Raw genomic sequence first — 21,005 nt, forward strand, 5'->3', positions numbered from 1 at the left:
TTTGAGAGCATGGTTTAAGAAAACCTCAACGGGAATGTTTCGAGCCGCAGCGGTCAAGGTTATGATTGCCAATATGATTTCCAACATCCTAAACAAATAGGAAGCAGAAGAAGAAGATTTTCTAGAATCTGTCAAAGTCAAAGATCTCGTCTATTTCAACACCTCCTTTATTGTTTTCTTTCCTTATTTTTTATTCAAAATATCAGAATTTTTGTTCAAAATAAATATCTTTCTCATTTTTTTTGTTGAAAATAAAATAGTCCTAAAAAATCGAAGGCGGCCGCCTATGTTAGGAGATTTAAAAGGAATTTACAAATGGATCTATTGCATCAATTTTTTATTTGTCATCGTCATTTAGTTTGGCGGCACTCACTAGTAGGTACTCCACTGGCCTGGGACAAACATTCGCAATTGCATGATTTCATTATAAACTCAATTAATTAATTAATGTTAAAAATTACGGTAATGGTGTCTACGAAAAACTTTGTGATTCTGATCATTGCGACTGTGGTTCACCAAATCCGTCCAGTTATCAATATAAAAGAAGGTAAGCTTAGAATAATTTACTTATTTAAACTTTCTCATAAATTCACACACTTTAAACTAAGATATTAAAAACACTTTTATAATGTATGTAAGTACCTATGTAGATAAATCTTTCGAAAACTGGGTCACTTTCTTTTTAAGGTCGTTTAAAAACTGTACATCTATTTGTGAAACAAATTCCTATTCGGAATAAATATACATTATTAACAGAGCCGTCTTAACCCTTAAGTACTAACATCTTAAATCAATGGCGTAAATACTAACTAACCGCCTGACAGGCGGGTTTAACATTTTAGTGGTAATTTTTGTTTTTGTTAAATATTTTAATGCAAAAAATATCTCGATGACTTAATGAAGGTACTGATTATCTAAAAAGCACAGTTGTTAATCTAGTTTTTCTGTATTTATTAAAATAAAAAACATTATAACAAGAATGGAAGGATTGTTTGTGTATCTTTTTACTCCTGAAAAAAAGTGTGATAAAAATTATACAAATTAAAGAATTTTAATAAAAATTTATAATCGAGTTAAACAAAGAGTAAGAAAAATGAAAATAAAAAGGTTTTTAAAAAATGTTAAAACAAAAAAAACTGACAAGTACTATATTTAGTACAGTGTAGCAATGGTAGTCAGTGGCAACATTTTCATCACAAAATGATTTCCCTTCACTTATGTCGTCTTCTACCTCATCAAAGCATTTCAAAAGAGTTTCCCCAGGGTGTTTATATTCCCTTATTTGATGTTTTTTTACGAACTGGGGCACATTATGTGTAATGACAAACTGGGCACAAACACTAACACCCCGTCTACTAGACGGAAATCACACTTTGAGCCTAAATATCTTTCGAATAACAACCTGCAGCAAATTGCCGAATTCAATACTACTAAAGAACAACCCAACTTGAAAAGTCATAAATGGACGACTTTCGAAATTTTCTAGGATGGGAAATATCCCACTTTCGACAAGCGATGCCGTCTGAGAGACGGGGTGTTAGTACTTAAGGGTTAAGCATACACGGCGCGGCGCCGGGGTGCGAGACTCATCTTTGCGCCCCCTTTTGTCAGAAGATTATATAGGTTATAGGTACGCAAAAATTAAAAATAATTATGTTTCTTTATTTATATTTTAAAAACACATGGCTTGAGTATTCAAAAATGATCAATCTTATAACACTGTACCATATCAAAGTCAACTTTTCTAGCTTTAAAGTCGGCAAAAGTTTTTATTACTTCGGTGATACTTTTTACTTGCTTCCTATACTTATTAAAGCCAGGATTTGTTCATCTGTCTTGACCCATTGTTAAGCGCAGATTATTTCTGATTAATTTAAGTTTAGAAAAAGACCTTTCTCCTTCAGCTACTGTTACTGGAAGTGTTAAATATATCCTTAGAAATATTTGGGAAAACGGAGAGTAAATTATTAGATTATACTTATAACTTAAAATATCGAGTGGAGTTGTGTCTTTATGTATAAAAAATATTGGTAACAATTCTCATGGAATAGATCTTCATCATCTACCTATATCAGATCTATTTCCATGCGGTAGTTGTTTTGTAAATTCAAACATTGTGTGTTTTTTAAGTTTTCTTCGGAGTTTCTCCAACTCAATATATTTTCCAAGAACGAAAAATTATGATTATGTTCCCTCAACATTTCAAATCTCTCACTTAATTTTGCAATGGCAATGTTCAATAAATAATACTTAACTTTAAACGTTTGTTTTGGGTCTAACAGAGGCTCGTCTGTAGCCTCTTAATTGAAATGTCTTTTTCGGGGACGTGGACAAACAGTTTCAGAAAATTTAGTTTCGCAATAGAGTTCTTTACGCACGAGGACTCATGTCTAAAAATTTTTTTGAAGGCCAATATTTTGCGTCTCATATTTGCCTCATTATCATACCCTTGGCCTCGTAAATCATCTAAATCAATATTCATTAATTTCAAAAATTCTAATAAATAATTTGCTAACCCTTGTCCGGTAGTATCAGTAACCGATAAAAAACCTAGAAAATTCTCTCGAACTTCGGCAAGCTTTGTTGACGAATTGAGATAAACGAACCTAACAACAATAAATTATTAATAGTAAGCTGTTCCTTGTGTGAAATTCGACATTCAATATTGGTCAAAATTCCGTGTCACCTCTTGAAATTATTTTCGGAATAATCTAAATGGGTTTCATATTTCATTTGCATATCGTAGGTGTAGTGAGCATTAATAGCCTTTGTAAAAAATACCGAAAGTGCACTTGTATATTTTTGTTATTTGTAATTTTTTTAAAGAATTTTGAAAATTTTTAAAGGACAAAAATCGTAAGTTTGAGCCTAGCAAATGTTCGGCTTGCGTCCCTTGGACTTGGCGCCCGGGTGCCTCGCACTCCTTGCACCTCCGGGTTGAGACGGCCCTGATTATTAATCTACTCGCCGGTAAAGAATACCTTGTAATAAGTGTGCTAATAAGTGTATTGCTAATAAATGTGTAATTAAATGAATTATTTATAAGATAAACGTTCTGTACAGTGGTGTATTATTACAAACGTTATTTGTAATGTTACGATATTTTTTTGGATTATAGTTTAGTATTTTGTTAGCCTAGCCTGCGGACCGTACTGTGTTTCGATGAATAAAGAGTATACCGGATTTACACTCAGTCCTGTTGGACAGGGAAGTGGGCAGGGAAGTGTAGCAACGTCACTTGCGTTGATGCTGCTCATGCTGTTGCCATTGCACGGCGCTCCCCAAATTGTCGGTTTTTTGGGATGCAAGTCAAAGGAGAGGCAACGCGAATGCAAATGAGTATTCACATTTTCAGTATTTGAGTGCCAAAGGAAATGTTGTGTTTCGTCGATTCTAGGACAACTAAGTACTTACTTGCTTCTATTATTCTGTTTGTAATGAAACGACCCTATAGGGCTTTTCATCGATTGTCATTTGTTTCGAGCTTCTGTCATGTGTCACATAATACTAATATATCTACGTCATACGTCTTTGGTTTGTATCATTATTATATGCCAATAACGTATGACGTATATATATTAATATTATGTGACACATGACAAAAGCTCGAAACAAATGACTGTGAATGAAAAGCCCTATTAAGCTACCCCTATGTTTTACCCTAATTTCACCTGTAGCGATTTAAACGAAAAAAATTGCCATTTTTGACCCTTCTTTGTTAATAACTAAAGTTCTCGTCCGAACTGTGACGGGCATTTTTGAATTTATAATATACTAGGTATATTGTACCCAACAAATTCATTTGCAACCTGGCTGGTCAAGTGTCCCGACAAAAAAACTTATTACTTTGGACCACCTTCAGAAGGAAGGAAATAGGATCTGAATTATCGTCGCGTCGTTATCAGACGACTCAGTTTTGTTTTACATAATAATTTTATATTTTTTATACTATTTTTAGATTTTTATAATGCTTAGATATTACTTTGTATTATTAAGGTTTCATTATTTGTATTATATTTATATAATAATTTTATATTTTCTACCAAATACCTAGGTTTTAAATATAGAAAATCGTTTGTTTTTAATTTTTTATTTATTCTCCAGGCAAACCTCTTTGATTCAGCTTTTAACTAATAAAAATATTTTATTTTATTTTCAAATTACTTTAAAAATTGGTCGATACAAAAGTAAATATGATGAAAAATTTTGTCCACCTAGCTTGTTCTAATAGAAGCCCTGTGGGCCGGTATATCTTTGTGAACATCTACCATTAAAATTTTTTAAAACCTTTTATACACTACCTTTAGACCCTAGTGTCATCAGCGGCTTTTATGTTGTTCAGTCGTTCTCCATTTATAAGTACTCGTTCGTTTATATCAGTTATCATCATCATCATCATCATCATCATGTAGCTCTACAACCCTGGGTCTTGGCTGACTGTACAACTTTTTTCCAATTTGTTCGGTTTTCCATCAAACCAAGGGTCAAATGGAATGTTCATTTGGATGTTATCTCTCCATCGCATTTCGGGGACGTCCGAGTGATTTTTGCCTGTAGGAATCTCCTCCCATGGTATTACAAGTCTCTCGGTATGAAGTCTCTGCACGTGGCCTGCCCATCTTAGTAGTTGTGATTTATTTTCCTGAACAATATCAGCGTCATTGTAGATTGATTTTAACCCATTAACGGCCGAGGCAATAAACAAAGAAAAATTCGACAATTTATTTATTAGAATGAATTAATAACACGTAAATTAAGACTAATTTACAACCAAAAAATATTTTTTTTTCTCAAGAAAGGAAAAACAGATGGGTGCGTATACGCACCTTTGGCCGAATACGGGTATATTTTGTAATAAAGGTACATATTGATTCTTAAATGTAAATTAAATTTTAAAATGAAAATTTTCGAAACATTCGGGGTGTAGATGCACTCTACACTTTTTATTTAAATAAATAGTATTACTTTTATATATATAGGTACCCTACATTTTTTCTTGTACTATTATCGTGTTTTTTTATAATATGGCCAATATTGTCGAATCTAGTTTCATCTGGCAAAGCAAATTTAGATGGACATGCATTTACTGAATTTGATACTGATGTAGCTGTTTCTTCATTATTCTCTGCATGTCCACTATATTTTAGTAAGTAAAGAACCAATCTCGAAATAAACTCCAGTTGGGAAATTTTAAAATCATTCTCAACTTTAAAAATTTTCCATCTATGTCGGCTCATGCTTTCTCTTATAAAGATCATCCTTCTTTATCCTCATCCTTCGACCAATACATATCAACTTGAGGCAGAGTCTGTTAACCAGATAATATACATATGCCAAGCATTTTTTTTTTTAATCTATGTTATTCATTTCAAAATCCTGACGGTTATTTTGCGACGCATAAATATATTTTGTAAAATATCGAATGCTCTCAACTACTTCTCTATAAAAAAAAGTGAAAAAATTTCAATAGGTGACTTGCCTCAATGTTTAGCTTTTATATTTTCTAAATATCTATCAGACTGATGTTAAATTACTGCTGAGTACGAAGCAGTATCTGGTTTTACCTACCCAACTTTGGACAAATTTGGATTTATTATTTTTGCCTAGTTCTTTCCTTGGACGTTTTGATGTGTGGTTCAGAGAAATATAATCAGAATGGTCAGAATTCCCATTCACTTGCATTTCATAAATATGTACTTGCAATATTCTTTTTTATTCCTTCTTCACAAACAATATTATCATCAATGTCTTCTACATCGGAAATTTCATCTGTTGCTCATGGCTCATAAACCACATCAAGTGAGTTAGCATTTTTACAATCTGAGTTGTCTTCTAACAAAGCCATTAACCCTTTAGTCTTTAGTGCCCTCTTCAGTTCATATTTCGCGAATTTACTAAAAGAAACAAAAAAAATGTACTACTATACACGCATCCACGTAATAATAATTTAGCTTACCTCATTTTAATTTATATGGAATGTAAAACAAATAAACACAAAGAAATTGTCAAACTGATTCAAGTTAAAAAGAAAACAAATATAACGTTTACAGCACACAGAAATTCGATAAATAGTGAATGAAGCGTAATGACGTATAACGAAAAAAATATAGTATGGTTTCGGCCAAAGGTGCGTATACGCACCCATCGTATAAACATGCAATTATAGACCTTATTTTTTAAGAATAAATGAATAAGATTTAGAATAAAAAAAATTTTAACATATATTTATAACTATAACATACAAAAGATGAATTATGTTTATAATTAGTTTCTGAAAAAAAATTGTATATGGAGACATGCATAAATTATTAAATTATATAAAATTATAATAATCTTAAAATATTTTTTTTTTATTTAAACACAAAACCACATCAACCGCGCAGGGTTATTAGTGGATATAACAATACAAAATATTACATTAAATAGAGTTATACAATTTGATGTCTTTTAAATATGTTAACACTGATGAAACTTTTTTGGTGAGGATTGTCTTGAGGTCATCGTCTGTGATTCTATGGGATCTTCTTTGGCTTAGCTTCTAGGTCTGTTCTTACAAAGATGGCTACTCCGCCACTTGCCTGTTGTGCTATTCTGTTTTTTGGAAAACATTGGTAGTTTTGAAGATTAATATTGGATTGCTTAAAATGAGTTTCTTGAAGACATAAGATCTTAGGGCATGTTTTATTTATTAGAAGTTTTAATTGTTCTAAATGGGTATAGAACCCATTGATATTCCACTGTAATATATAGGGGTTAGACATTTTCGAGTTCTGACTGAGAATGTGTTTCGTCGGTCTCTTCTGTGGAAGAGAAATTATTGGGGCTTAATTTCTTTCTTAATCGAGTTATATTATTTTTTAATTTTGAATTGTGGGTATAGGCGTGAACAAAATTAAGGATCTGAATTAATTCGGCTGTTTCGTTCGAATAGTTTTTTGAGGTTATTTCGGGATGTTTTGCGTTTAAAGTGTTTTCGAGAAAGTCACATATTTCGTCGAAGTTAAGGACAAATGGTGGTGATCTGTTTGCGATTTTGTCTTTAATTGTCTCTAGGGAAAGTAAAAGTTCATCTCGAGAATTTCTTTTAGACGTTTTTGTTTTTTTCTTTGATTTCCTTGTTACTGGAGAAGTGAAGATATGAGAATCGGTCTGTGTGGTATTTTCGTTGATTTCTGGAGACGATGAGATGAGCCTTTTTAGATGTTTTGTGACGTTTGGAATAATTTTAGGTTGTGTTATTTCTAATGGAGTAAGATTGCTGATCTTGTTGGAAGTTGATGATGTTGGGATTTTTAAAGTGTTTGTTTCATTTGTATTATTTGTAGGTCTTGACATGTCGTCAGTTTCTATGGTAGATTCTAATTGGTTATTAGAGACCTGTACGTCTGGGATCTGTTCTAATATGTTTTGGGAAGATGCTGGGTGATCGTTAGAGGTGGATATTAAGGCTTTGTCAGAAAGTTTTTGTTCTGTTTGGTTATAAGGTAGATTTGTTATATATTGTGTGTTTTGGGAGGTTTCTGGAAGAGCTTTAGAAGAGGTTGGATTAGAATTGGTTGGGTCAGGATTTGTTGTATTAGAAGTGGGTGGATTAGAATTGGTTGAGGCAAGATTGGTTGTATTAGAAGTGGTAGCATTAGAAGTGATTGTATTAGCGTTGTCAGGACATTCTGTTTCCTGGTGACCAATAGTCTTGCATTTTGAACAGTTGAAGCCTTCTATAGAAAGGTATAGTCTGTAAGTAGTATTATCATGAGAGATCATGAAAGAATCGGGAATGGACATATTTTCTAAAGGTGTGATAAATGTTTGCCTTCTAAAACTCAAGACATGGCTATATTCGCTTTCAGGCATTCCTACCCTAAGAAAAGTCATTTTAGAGACGGTGTTTATACCCATTTTACGTAGTTCTTGTTCAATTAACGTGGTTGGAACAGAAGGACCAGCGTTTGATATTATCAGTCTTTGAGCTGGAGTGATAAGTCTTCTTATTTCTACTTGAGTTTCTTTTATATTGACGTATTTGTGGGAATGCAGCAATGAATCAACCATATTTTTAGAGGAAAGATATATACATATTCTATTGTTGGCTATTCTGGAAGCGAAAGATACGTTACGTGGACCAACTATTGAGCCGACGGCTATGATGTATTCTTGAACTTTGGTTCCTTCAATACTAGAAAGAACTATGGCTTCGTCTTTTGTTGGTTGTTTAAACGTGTTAACAACACTGGAGTATGAGATGTGAGATGAAGATTGGTGTTCAATAGTGTTCATGGTGTTATTCGAAGTCATGTTTGATTAATTTTGGAGACGTTGCAAGGCCGGCCCTGTCGCCGGTTCAAAAACCGGTGTGGATCTTAGCCCAAAACTGGTCCTATTTATATTTCTTGGATATTTTATAGGTTATATTATTATTAATATACATATAATATAATGCGGTTTTTGGTACTCACGTCAGGTTTGCGAGGTTTACATGGTGTTTCCACTATAACAATGTGGAGGAACTAACAAAATAATTTTAAACTGTGTTTTTATCATTTAAAAACTGATAAATTTCGCAGCGGTTTACAACGTGATGTATATTATTACTGTCAGGACCGTACTCCAATCTTAAAATATTTAAAAAGTAATATCTTTGTTAAAAGAAAAATGATACTATATATCTCAATCTATTGAGATGTTATTTAAGCAAAAACAAACATAAAAAAATTTTCCTGGGACAAAAAAAAAATAACAATAAATGTTGCGTTTACGCACTTTTGGCCGTGAAAGGGTTAATTCGATATTGGATCATATCCTATAGGGCTTTTCATTCACAGTCATTTGTTTCGAGCTTCTGTCAGATGTCGTATAATCCGTGTATATTAATATTATACACAGATTTTACAACATCTGACAGAAGCTCGAAACAAATGGCAAACGATGAAAAGCCCTATTGGGACCGTGCAAGTTCGGAAAAGCGACACCTGTTTCATAGATCGGCAAATTTTTTCGCACTTTTAATTATATTGGCCAATCATACTGGTCCTGGTTGCTGGATATTTGTCAAGGTTGTAGCCCAAAAAAAATTATAAGAAGAAAAAGTAAGATTTTGGTTATGTTATTAAAAGGTAAACAATTGTATGTAGTAAATAAAATTAGTTATTAAAATGCAGTACTGCAAACAAAATAAAATTAATTAAATATATTTTTATATAATATTTGCATAACATATCAATATTGTGAGCAACATATAATTTTTCTTCTTCAATGATAGTAGGTATGAAATATACGTCAATTTGACAATTTCAATTGACAATATGAATTATTTAAGAAAGTTGCAAGATTTCTCCGCTATTCGCACACGATCGATTCTAGTATCACCTTCAAGTATTTGCACACCGCGAATAATACTGGTTTGTGGTGATGTGGTGAGGTCTGAAAATGTTTTTAAGTATTTTTCGTTCAAAATGTCTGAGTGTTTCTTCATTTGCTTTGGTCATGGTCCACGTTTCGCATCCATATGTTAGTACAGATCTGACGATAGATTTATAGATTTTGATATTTGAACTTCTTGTAAGATTTTTTGATTTTATAAGCTTATCCAGTGCAATTTGACAGCGATTTGCCTATTGGACCAACAGTTAACGCTAGGTTCATAATGTGTTCTGAATATAGCGGGGACAGTACCCATACACATCCTAGTTTTTGGGAACTAGCTTCCTAACACATTTAATCCTATTTTCTTTACTTATATTGTTTTTTTTTTTTCAATTAGGTCAAAATTTCTGGAAACAACGAGGTTATCTAGAATTAGATGAAGCAATTAATAAGAAAATTATCGATGGTCCAGCCAACAATGTTATTTTGTTTGTAGCTGATGGTATGGGGATGACAACGATGACTAGCTCTAGAATCTACGGAAAAGGAGAACAAGGTTCTTTGGCGTGGGAAAAATTCAACAACATCGGAATACTTAAGGTGCTTTAAGTAAAACTTTATTATTCTTTACTTTAGTTTTCACTACAACAAGAACAACAACTACGAAATGGTATCTCTAAAATTAGGCATTATAAATAAACTTTCAATCCAATAAAATAATAATTGCAAGTATGAGCACGATTTGTTGGTGTTCGTGTTTAAATTGTTAAACAACATAGCGTTATGACGTCATTTCAGTCTCCCATTCTCTCGTTAGACGCAGGAGTTGAATACAAAACCAAACACGAAAAACCAACAAATGTCTCCAAACTCTTTCCCACTTAAGTGGTAAGGTTACAAAGGTACCATCTACTTTGATAGCCTTAAACGAAAACAACGTATTAATATTGTTTTCTGTTATTTGAGCTACACGAAATGTGTAAAAATTTACATCTTCTAGTAAAAGTTTGCTATCTCTTTAATGTGTTTAAGACAGTTATCTCCTAGAAGCACTTCGGTCTTCCATAACCTCATCTGACACATACTGGATTAAAAATAGCTTGAATATATACATAGATATTTTTATGTCAAATGTCTACAATTCTACAGGCTTTTAATTCACCAGACTTCCGGGTTGAACCGCGTCGATATTCACTGGGCCGAGTTTCAAGGCTTCTATGGTCTCTTCCGTTCGTTTATCGACGGTAATAAATGAAAGGTCCCCCGCCCGAAACAGTAGTATTGTAGTGTCCAGTGAACAGTGTAGTTCAGTTATTCCCTAAGTTATCCAGGTGGGCCCCCAGGGGTCCACAAGTGACTCAACGGGGGTCTACGTTGGCGTGAAATAAAAATGGGGGTCTACGAAAATTTTATAGTGATTTGGTATTTATTTAAATAAATTTGCATTTTTTTATCGTAAAAAAGATCAATGTAAAAATAACGTTTGAATAGTAGGGACTTAAAATGGCATTATAACGCAATATAACAAGTTATTTTGATTAGAAAGAAGTTTTTGATCAAATTTTAGTGTAGAAAACATTAAAATACCGTTTTTTACATTCCCAAAATACATGTCCTTCGATTTGACTGAAAATTTGTCCACAGATAGCCAAAATACTGGACTTTAACTGGTTAGAAGAATTTGTATAGTTTTTCAATACAAAAGAAATATTATGTGGAATAATATCAGAGTCAAAAATATAGGCGTCTACTGTAACTACAATTAACTCGTAAAATATCGACCGTACGAAAAAAAATGGTTAAAAAAATTGTGATAATGATTGTAAACACGATTTTTTTGTAACAATGTTAGTTCCTACTATTTTTGTCTAAAAATTGAAAATGGCGGAGATATTGAATAAAAATCACTGCTATCAAACCAATCAGGTCTTATGCTCGCGCTTTTACCGCATACGTACTACCTGAAATATTGATTTTAGCTAAAAAAAATGAAAGAGATCAAAGTTTATAAAATTTAATTCTCTCCATTTTTGTATAGGTACATTTTTGTTTTAAAACTAATAATAAACGAGACAATTCAATAAATATTATGCTCGAACTGTCACTATTTCCCCCAATAACTCGGAAAATATCGACGGCACAGAAAAAATTTATAATAAAAGAAATTATAGGAAATCATATTTTCAACAATTTTAATCAGTATACTTTTAGTCGGAAAGTTAAAAATTACGGAGATATTGAGCAAAAAGGGTTCTCCTTTAAAATCAAGATGACGGCTAGCTAACAACGCATCGGCGGAATTCATTCGCGATTTTAAATTTACACTACTATTAACCCCCTAAAGATTAGAAAAATAGAATCTTGCTTGGGTAGCTCGGCATGCAAGATCAAATGCTAACCCGACTGGACTATATAATTTTGACTCTGATATTATTGCATGTAACTTTTCTTGTATTGTAAAACTATACAAATTCTTTTAACCACTTAAGTCCTGTATTTTGGCTATCTGTGGGCAAATTTTCAGCCAAATAGAAGAACATGTATTTTGGGAATGGATCTTCACATTTGAGACGAGTTCTGGGAATATGGTAAAATTGTAGCAGCAGGGGGTCCACCGAAACCAGTAAATTCTTTAAAGTGGTCTACGAGAAAAAATAGTTTGGGAACCTCTGGTGTAGTTTCTGAGGATCAGGAGACTAAGACCACGGAAGCCCTAAATATGACGTCATCGAGGACGTCGAAAGCTCAGCCCTGTAAATATCGACGAATTATAAACACTAATGTTATGTATTCTGATGAGTTCACAAAACCATACTGCATATTTTAAATATTTGGTCACAGATTTATTCAGCAAACAAGTTGGTACCAGATTCTTGTAGCACTGCAACTGCTCTCTTTTGTGGTGTAAAGGCCAACCATAAAACTGCAGGTGTGGATGCCACCGTGGACGTTAATGACTGTGATGCAGCAATGAAGGAAGAGTCTCACTTGGAAAGTATAATGACGTGGGCACAGGCAGCAGAAAAATCTACAGGTAATGCAGGATGTTGTTTTTTTGCATTTAAAAAGCTTTTTACATTTTTTGTGTCTTGTAGGTTTTGTTACGACTACTAGAGTAACCCACGCTACACCAAGTGCCCTCTATGCTCATATACCTAATCGCAGTTGGGAATGTGAAAGTAAAATACCCCAGAATTCAACAAAATGCAAAGATATTGCCAAGCAACTCATCCAAGATATGCCTGGAAAGAAAATACAAGTAGGTAAATCTAACATACATACTAATCTTTTCATATAAGGTCAAGAGTAAAATTATCTTAAGTCATCATCTGTTGCATTCATTTCCTGCGTTCTTTTATAATAATATTTATTTTTTCATGTCGGCGACTATCTCGTCTTTCCTTAGGGTTTCTTCGTCTTCTTCTTGATGTGCCAATCCCTGACGAATTTTAGCGAACATCATGACAATTTTTATCATATTTTTAACTTTTCCGACCTCAAAAACAACAACAATGTTGAGCATTTTTCAACAGTCAGACAAGGTTTTTTTTCCATAAATTAAAAAAGCTGCATAAAAAAATACAAGTATTTTTATATCGTACATGGAATCCATCTCTCTTCATAGGGGTATTTTGAACCTTTTGACCATAGCTCTGAAGATGGCTTTATAAGCCGAAAGCGCTCAGCTAGGAACTATTTAATTTACACACTTCAAAAGTACACTTCTCCCTATTTACCTGTATTCATAAGTGTGTACAAAACTATTTCAGTCTTTACAGAAATAATATGTGCCATTTAAAATTCACATTTCTTTCTATACGAAACAAGATGTTATGGCCTGTCTCAGTTTATTTATGGGAAACAAAATTCCCCATTAAATAGTTACCTTATCAGACCTTATGTCAATAAATCACTTTTTAAATGCATTCGAACACGCTTTTTAAAACTACAGAAATGTTTTCAGCTTTTAAAACACCAGATAAAGGGCCAGCCTCTTTATGTCAATAAATTAGTCTTCAACGTTAAACCACAGACATGTGTTTTTAGTTCATCCACAGCAGTCTGACACAAACCCTCGTCCCGCAAAGAATAACAAACCCTCTTACGAGATATAAGCACGCCTTTTTAACCAAAAATAAATAAATATATTATTGTTCGTTGTCTTACATTTATTTTAATTTCATAATAATTGTTTCCGTAAACCACCAACGGAACATGAGTATTGTAACTTTCGAGATGGTTTGATGGTTGTCAGTGCCTCTCAGTTCTTCTTCATTCTTCTGAGGACTTCCTCATTTGTGACTCGGTCAGTCCACGGGAGTTTAAGTATTTTCCTATATAGCCACATACAAAATGTTTCCAATTTCTGCACATACCTTCGTTCATGGTCCAAGATTCATCGCCATAAAAAAGGACAGAGAAGACATACATCGCAGCATTCTTACTTTTATACCAAGATAGAGGTTGTGGCTCTTGAAGATGGCCCCCATTCGGTTAAAGGTGGATCTAGCTTTTCCGATGCGCGCTCTTATCTCTTGTTGTTCATTGCTCCTTCTTCATTTATTATGGTGCCGAAATAGTTGTAGTGAATTGACCTTCTGTTATCTTCTTCTTGCTAATGATCATAAGCTGTGTCATCTTAAGTTTATATTGAGTTCATATTATTGACTAATACATGATTTTGTTGATAAGGACTTGTAGGTCGACTAGGTTGTTCGCAAATACTATGATTCTTAGAGTTAAGTAAATCTTGTTAGATGTCTTCTCTCTCCAACAAACTGGGACCAGTGAACTTTTTCATGCTTCGTGGCATGAAAAGTTACTATACCATTGCTATAATATATAAAATAAAATATTTTTTAAAATGTATAAACATTTTCAATTTCTTTGCAATACGAAAATGCAGCAGCTGCGTAATACTCTAGTTAAATCGGAGAGTGCAGGAAGAGTCTATACCGGTTTCGGAGGTTTTTTCCTCCTCATCAGTAGTCCAAAGTATGATGCCTGGAGAAATTGGAGAGAAGAGGATATGGGACTACCTACTGATGAGGAGGAAAAAAATAATGTGTGTGTGTACTTTGTACGCACGTAAGAAGATATTCTTCTATTATATAATAGGTAATTTAAACGAAGTAAATATACTTAAAAGGTTATTTGTACTTATTTTATTTAAAAATCAAACTAACTTTCTTATCTACCACTTTCAAAAAAGAAGAATATCTTCAAAAATTATATAATAATATACTTACAATCATATATATATATATATATATATATATATATATATATATATATATATATATATATATATATATATATATATATATAATCGGTTTAAAACGTCCTCCGACGTCTTCCGATGCCCAATCTCCATGCATCTCTATCTTCCCAAAGGTCTTCGTCTAAACCTCTCTCTCGGATCTCTCTGTCTATTCCTTCTCTCCAGCTCTTTCTGGGTCGGCCTCTTTTTCTTTTTCCATTTGGTGACCAATCTAGAATCTGTTTGGGCAGACGGTGTTCTGGCATTCTCTGCACATGTCCATACCACTTTAATTGTTGTACTCTTATATCTTCGACAATCGTATGTGTGACTCCCATAATCTCTCGTATACGTTGGTTATTAACTCTTTCGAGTTTTGATTTTCCTGCGGCACGTCTCCAGTAATCCATCTCCGTGGCTTGTAGTGTTCTTTCAGTAGTTGTCTTTAATTGCCACACGTCACTTCCATACATTACTATGCTCTTTATAATAGTGTTGTATATTCGATGTTTATTTTTTTTGGATATATGTCGATCCCAAATAATACTATTTAGTTGCGATATGGCCCTTCTACCTTGAATGTTTCGTTTTTTTATAGCCTGATCTGATTTGCCGTCGTCCGTGATTTCTACTCCTAAATAAGAATATTTATTGTTGTACTTAATGTGTTGTCCGTCATTTAAAATTAGACTCTGCTCGTTGCCACCGATGTTCATGTACATTGTTTTATCTATGTTAACTTCTAATCCCCATTTTTTGTATTCTTCGATTAATTTTCGAGTCATGTATTCCAGATCGTCATATTCGTTAGCAATCACAATTTGATCATCAGCAAAACATAGAGTGTACAGGTTGTTATTATTTAATTGTATACCCATGCCGCTGCATTTCCGCTTCCAAAGTTTCAATGCTTGTTCCAGATATATTTTGAAAAGTGTCGGCGATAGGCAGCATCCCTGCTTCAGTCCTTTGTCTACTACGAAACCTTTCGAAACATTCGTTCCTATTTTAACTTTGGCGTTGGCGTTATCATATAGTTTTTCCACTGCTGTTATGAGATTTGAGTTGATGTTCGTTTGTCTTAGAGTGTTCCATAACTTATTTTGGGGGATGCTATCGTAGGCCTTTTTTAGATCAACAAACAAAAAGTGGACTTCTTGATTTACGGCAGCCTTTTTTCTATAAGTTGAGTGATACAAAAAAGGTGGTCTATGGTCGATCTACCAGCTCTAAAACCTGCCTGTTCTTCTGCCTCCATATCAGTATATTCTCTTTCTATTCTATTTTTGATCATTTTCCCATAGATTTTACTAATGGTACTAGTAACTGCTATTCCACGGTAATTATCGCAATTTTGTTTGTTTCCTTTTTTATGTAAAGTTGAAATGGTAGAGGTTTTAAATTCGGCTGGAACCTCTACTTTGTTTATGCAGTTTTGAAAGAGTATTGTCAGGTGCTCATATAGTTTTTCAGTTCCATTTTTTATTAGTTCTGAGGGTATATTGCCAGGTCCGGGTGCTTTTTTGTTTTTGAGTGAAGTACAAATATCCTTTACTTCCTTTTTCGTGATTCTTATAGGAGATGCTTCAACGCGTATGTTTTGGTTATTATCTTTTATTTTGAATTCTACTCGATCTTCTTGTAACAGTTTACTGAAGTACATGTCCCATGCTTCTAACGAAATTGGTGAGATTAAATCTTTTTTCTTGTCGTTGGTCCTAAGAGATTTAATAAGTTTCCAGCTTTGTGTACTTCTGGTTCCTCCTATGTACGTATTTATTTTTTGACAGTTTTGATCCCAGGATTCATTTTTTTTCTGTCTTATCATTTGTCTCACCTTAGCTTGTTGGTTTTTGTAATTAGACCAATTGGTATCTGTTTTTGCACTTAAATATTGTTCATACTTTTGTTTCTTTTGTTTTATCGCTGTGTCTATTTCTTCATCCCACCAGTATGGAGTATTTTTGTTTTTCTTTTCGTAATATCCAAGGGCTTCTTTTGCTGCAGAGTGAATACTTTCTTTAATGTAATTGTAGTGGTCCTCGATGTTATTGAAAGTTATGTTTTTAAGTTTCTCGTTTAGTCCGTTTTGATACAATATTTTTACACTATCTTGTTCTAGGCTTATAAGATTATATCTTACGTCATCTGCCATCTCTGAGCGAACTACTGGTTGTTCCTTCTGGCATCTTCTTGAAAACATTATTTTTGCTTTTAAGAAATGGTGATCGCTTCCACAAACTGCACCTCTATAAGCTCTTACGTCGTAGATTTTAAGATTTGATCTTTGGCGTACAATCAAGTAATCTATTATAGATTTTAGATTCCTTGTTCTCTGTCCCCAGGTGTATTTATGTACTTCTCGATGTTGATAGAATCCATTTGTAATACGGAGCTGGTTCTGTTCGCATATTGTGATGAGTCTGGTCCCATTGTCATTTGTTATGTTTTCTCCGTAAGGACCAACTATTTTATTGTTTTGTTTTTTTCCGACCCTGCCATTAAAATCTCCAAGTAAGATTAATTCCCTCGTATTTCCTATCGATGTTATTTCTCGGTTTAGTTTCTCGTAGAATTCTTCTTTCTTGTTAACCAATGCATCTTCGTTAACTGCATATACACCTATTATCGTTAGTTTATGACCATGTATATTGAGGTTTATTTTAATTAGTCTTTCATCTATGGCTTCCCAAGTGGTGATATACCTTCTTAGGCTTTTACGAATAACTATTGAGACACCTTGTTGTGCTCTTTTTTCTTTTGATATGCCGCTATAGAAATGGTCGTAATGCCCTAAGTTTTCTGACCCTGTACCTTTTTTCTTGGTTTCTGTTAACACCACTATGTCCATATTGAGCTTCTTTGTTTCATACATTACTTCATTGAGTTTTGTAGAGAGACCCTGTACGTTCCATGTTCCTATATTCTTGATCCATTTTCGTAGCTTAAGTCGTCGTGTTTTATTCCATCCGTTCCGAGGCTGTAGATTTGGCTTTTTAACATTTATACATTTTTCTGAGTATTGAGGAGTTAGCCCAATGCCTCAACCCCCAACCTGGAGGACCGGGTGATTTGTTGTCAAGGTTTTCTTCCTCTAGCCTTTGATGGTTCAGCATCTAACTACAAGGCAGCAGCTTCGCCTGTACCCTAGGCAGGGGCCCTTACAGGGTGCTATCATCCGGGCCAGATGAACCCTGGTTTTTTTACGAGGTTGTTACTCCTCCCCCTTCCTCCTTTATCCGGGCTTGGGACCGGCAACATAACAGCTAAACTACTCAATTCGCCCAGCCGTCATGCAGGCGGAGTTACTTACAATCATAAAATCTATAAAAAAAAATAAAAAAATAATAACTTGCTTGGGGCTTGAACCCACTTCACGTCTACCGCGCCGTACGAAAGTTGACGCCATTTCAAACTGCACCAAACTCTCGTATACGCCATGTGGGAATATACACAAACTAAACGTTTACACCATAAATTTATATGAATTTAATAAAATTATTAGTTTGATTTTTGTCGAAATAAAATACAACAAAATATAGAGTAAGAAAACGAAATATGAGATGAAGATTTGTAGAAAGTTTGTTCGTAATCAGATTATGTAAATTAAAGCATTGCCTACTAATAGGTAACTACATTATTTTGTTTACATTTTCCAAATAGATAGGTATGGAAACTATTAGGTATTTCCAACTGAAACGGATCCTAATATACGGACAATCAGAGCCCGTATAACAACTAATACCATACTGTCGGTGTGCGCATGCGCGCGGTTCAATCAAATTTTACCCTCAATCGATTCGCCGCTAAAGAAGAATATCTTCAAAAACCTCCGAAACCGGTATAGACTCTTCCTGCACTCTCCGATTTAACCAGAGTATTATGCAGCTGCTGCATTTTCGTGTTGCAAAGAAATTGAAAATGTTTATACATTTTAATTCATTTACTCTATTGTTGAGTAGTAAGGAATCTTTCTTGTTGGAACTTTTACCATGCTGAGCAGGTGGGTTGTGAATTATTTAAAATTCTCTCATCTTAATTTCCTCGGCATCCTGTATGATTTATAATTTTTGAAAATCTCGGGAGGTTGTAACCAAAGAAAGTATTCTACCTGTTGTCAATCTGATGGTATGGGAACGATATTTGTTGTCGTTTTCTGTGCTACTTCGATTGATAACTTATTTTGTAAAATATTCTTTATTTATTTAAAAATAAAACGGGATAATACCCGAAGGTTGGCTGTATACCATCTAGTTAAATAAAATTAACATGAAGTAAAACTCCCTAGTGTAGTTGGTATATTTAATAAAAATTCTAAAAAATTTTTAAAAATCCAAACGGATTACGTTCAAAACGTTTTCGGACTTATCAGTCCATCATCAGTGAACCTAAAAGTAAGTAATCTCACTTAGAAAAATTGAAAAGGGTGAAATTTTGAATGTTAAAAATTGAAAAGTGTGGTTACGATTACTTACTCTCTGTCCTTGCTAAATAGCCACAATGCCAAACACTGGTCAAGATGTATGTTCTAACTACATGGTGAAATCTGTTAAACAATTTGGCTTACATTGGATGCCAACGGATTAGTACTAGGTACATGATGCTCTACTCCATTAATTAAGAGATTTTTTATTATTAGGTTTACATTGAACTAAACGTAGATCTACAGACTAAACGTAGTTCAATGTAGACCTAATAATAAAAAATCTCTTAATTAATAGAGTAGAGCATCATGTACCTAGTACTAATCCGTTGGCATCCAATGTAAGCCAAATTGTTTAACAGATTTCACCATGTAGTTAGAACATACATCTTGACCAGTGTTTGGCATTGTGGCTATTTAGCAAGGACAGAGAGTAAGTAATCGTAACCACACTTTTCAATTTTTAACATTCAAAATTTCACCCTTTTCAATTTTACTAAGTGAGATTACTTACTTTTAGGTTCACTGATGATGGACTGATAAGTCCGAAAACGTTTTGAACGTAATCCGTTTGGATTTTTAAAAATTTTTTAGAATTTTTATTAAATATACCAACTACACTAGGGAGTTTTACTTCATGTTAATTTTACTTTATTTATTTATTTACTGCCTATAACAATTAATTATTTAAAGGTAAAATTATTTAGGTTAAATTATTTAAAGGTAATTATGGGAGGAGGAAGGCAGTGTCTTCAATCGTCAGTGCCCGATTCTCCAGCAGATCCAGTGGACACCTGGTCTTGTTATAGTAAAGATGGAAGGGATCTTATAACTGACTGGAAAAAGGATAAAGAAAAAAATGGATATACGTATCAGGTTGTAAATAATAACGAGGAACTTCAGAATTTAGATCTGCAGAAAGAATACACTTTGGGTAAATATAAATTTATTTTTTGAAAAGTGGTGATTTTGTAATTCTAGAGTGTGTTAACTATTATAGAATATTTATTTTATGTCTTAAAATTTATTAAACAATCCTTTATAGAAGGCATATTGATTCAAAAGCTCCTTTCAGACTACATCATAGAACGTTTTCGGAATGACAATTCGTCACTAAAAATATATGTTGGAACTTTAACATGATTTACATCATGGTAACGCAGAACTCCCAGCTATGGGCGAGGCCCCATTAGTGCGTTGCGCTGCGTTGCGTTGCGACGTCGCTACGGAACAACGCATCGGGACGAGGCCATATTAGTGCGTTGCGCTGCGTTTCGTTGAGACGTCGAAACGGAACAACGCATCGGGACGAGGCCCCATCGGTGCGTTCGGCTGCGTCGCGTCGTCGCGAGCGATGTTTCAACGGATCGGCGGACAAGGGTGTTCTTCGATGGCAGTGCCATCGCGAGGCATGTTAGACCAGGCCGCATCTGTAAAAATATTAGTACATTTGGATGTTGAGAGGTGAATCATATTGCAGAAATTGGTTGAAAATAGGTCATATAATAATATTTGAGTTATCCTCCTACTCAAAAAGATCCGAAACATTGTTTAAGTAATCAAAATGTCAAAAAATTAAGGAAAAATTCGATTTTTTTCTTCATTTTTTGATTATAACTTGAAAAGTATTCATTTCCGAGAAAAGTTACACTGACATAAAAGTTGCGTAATTAAATTTCCTACAATATAGGATTAGCTAAAAATTTTAAAAATTGTCACTCTTGTTGCCAAATAGCAATAATTGCCAAAAAAAAACATAAAAAACCACTATTCGAATTTTACGTTTTTCAACCATTTATGCTACACTTAGGACATTCATATTTCACCCAGAAAAACTTAATGATATAATAAAACAATACTGTAAATAGATATTGCAAAATAAATTTTGCAATCCAGCTTTCGCAAACAAAATTCATTTTTTCAAAATATTGCAGGACTAAAATTAAAGCAGACATCAAG

At 33.7% G+C, this 21,005-nt stretch overlaps 1 protein-coding gene across 1 annotated transcript in view; it reads left to right on the forward strand.

Annotated features, from left to right (window-relative positions):
• Positions 1–331: 331 nt before the first annotated feature.
• The window catches only part of LOC114345167 (alkaline phosphatase), a 36,449-nt gene continuing 15,775 nt past the window's right edge, over positions 332–21,005 (forward strand). The window contains exons 1-5 of the mRNA XM_028295990.2: positions 332–547; positions 9,761–9,963; positions 12,205–12,397; positions 12,459–12,622; positions 19,770–19,980. Of these exons, the coding sequence (XP_028151791.2) occupies positions 448–547; positions 9,761–9,963; positions 12,205–12,397; positions 12,459–12,622; positions 19,770–19,980 (871 nt within the window). The 5' untranslated portion in view covers positions 332–447. The remainder of the gene's footprint in view (positions 548–9,760; positions 9,964–12,204; positions 12,398–12,458; positions 12,623–19,769; positions 19,981–21,005) is intronic.

The sequence above is a fragment of the Diabrotica virgifera genome, chromosome 3 (assembly GCF_917563875.1).
Source record: "Diabrotica virgifera virgifera chromosome 3, PGI_DIABVI_V3a".
Classification (NCBI taxonomy): Eukaryota; Metazoa; Arthropoda; class Insecta; order Coleoptera; family Chrysomelidae; genus Diabrotica; species Diabrotica virgifera.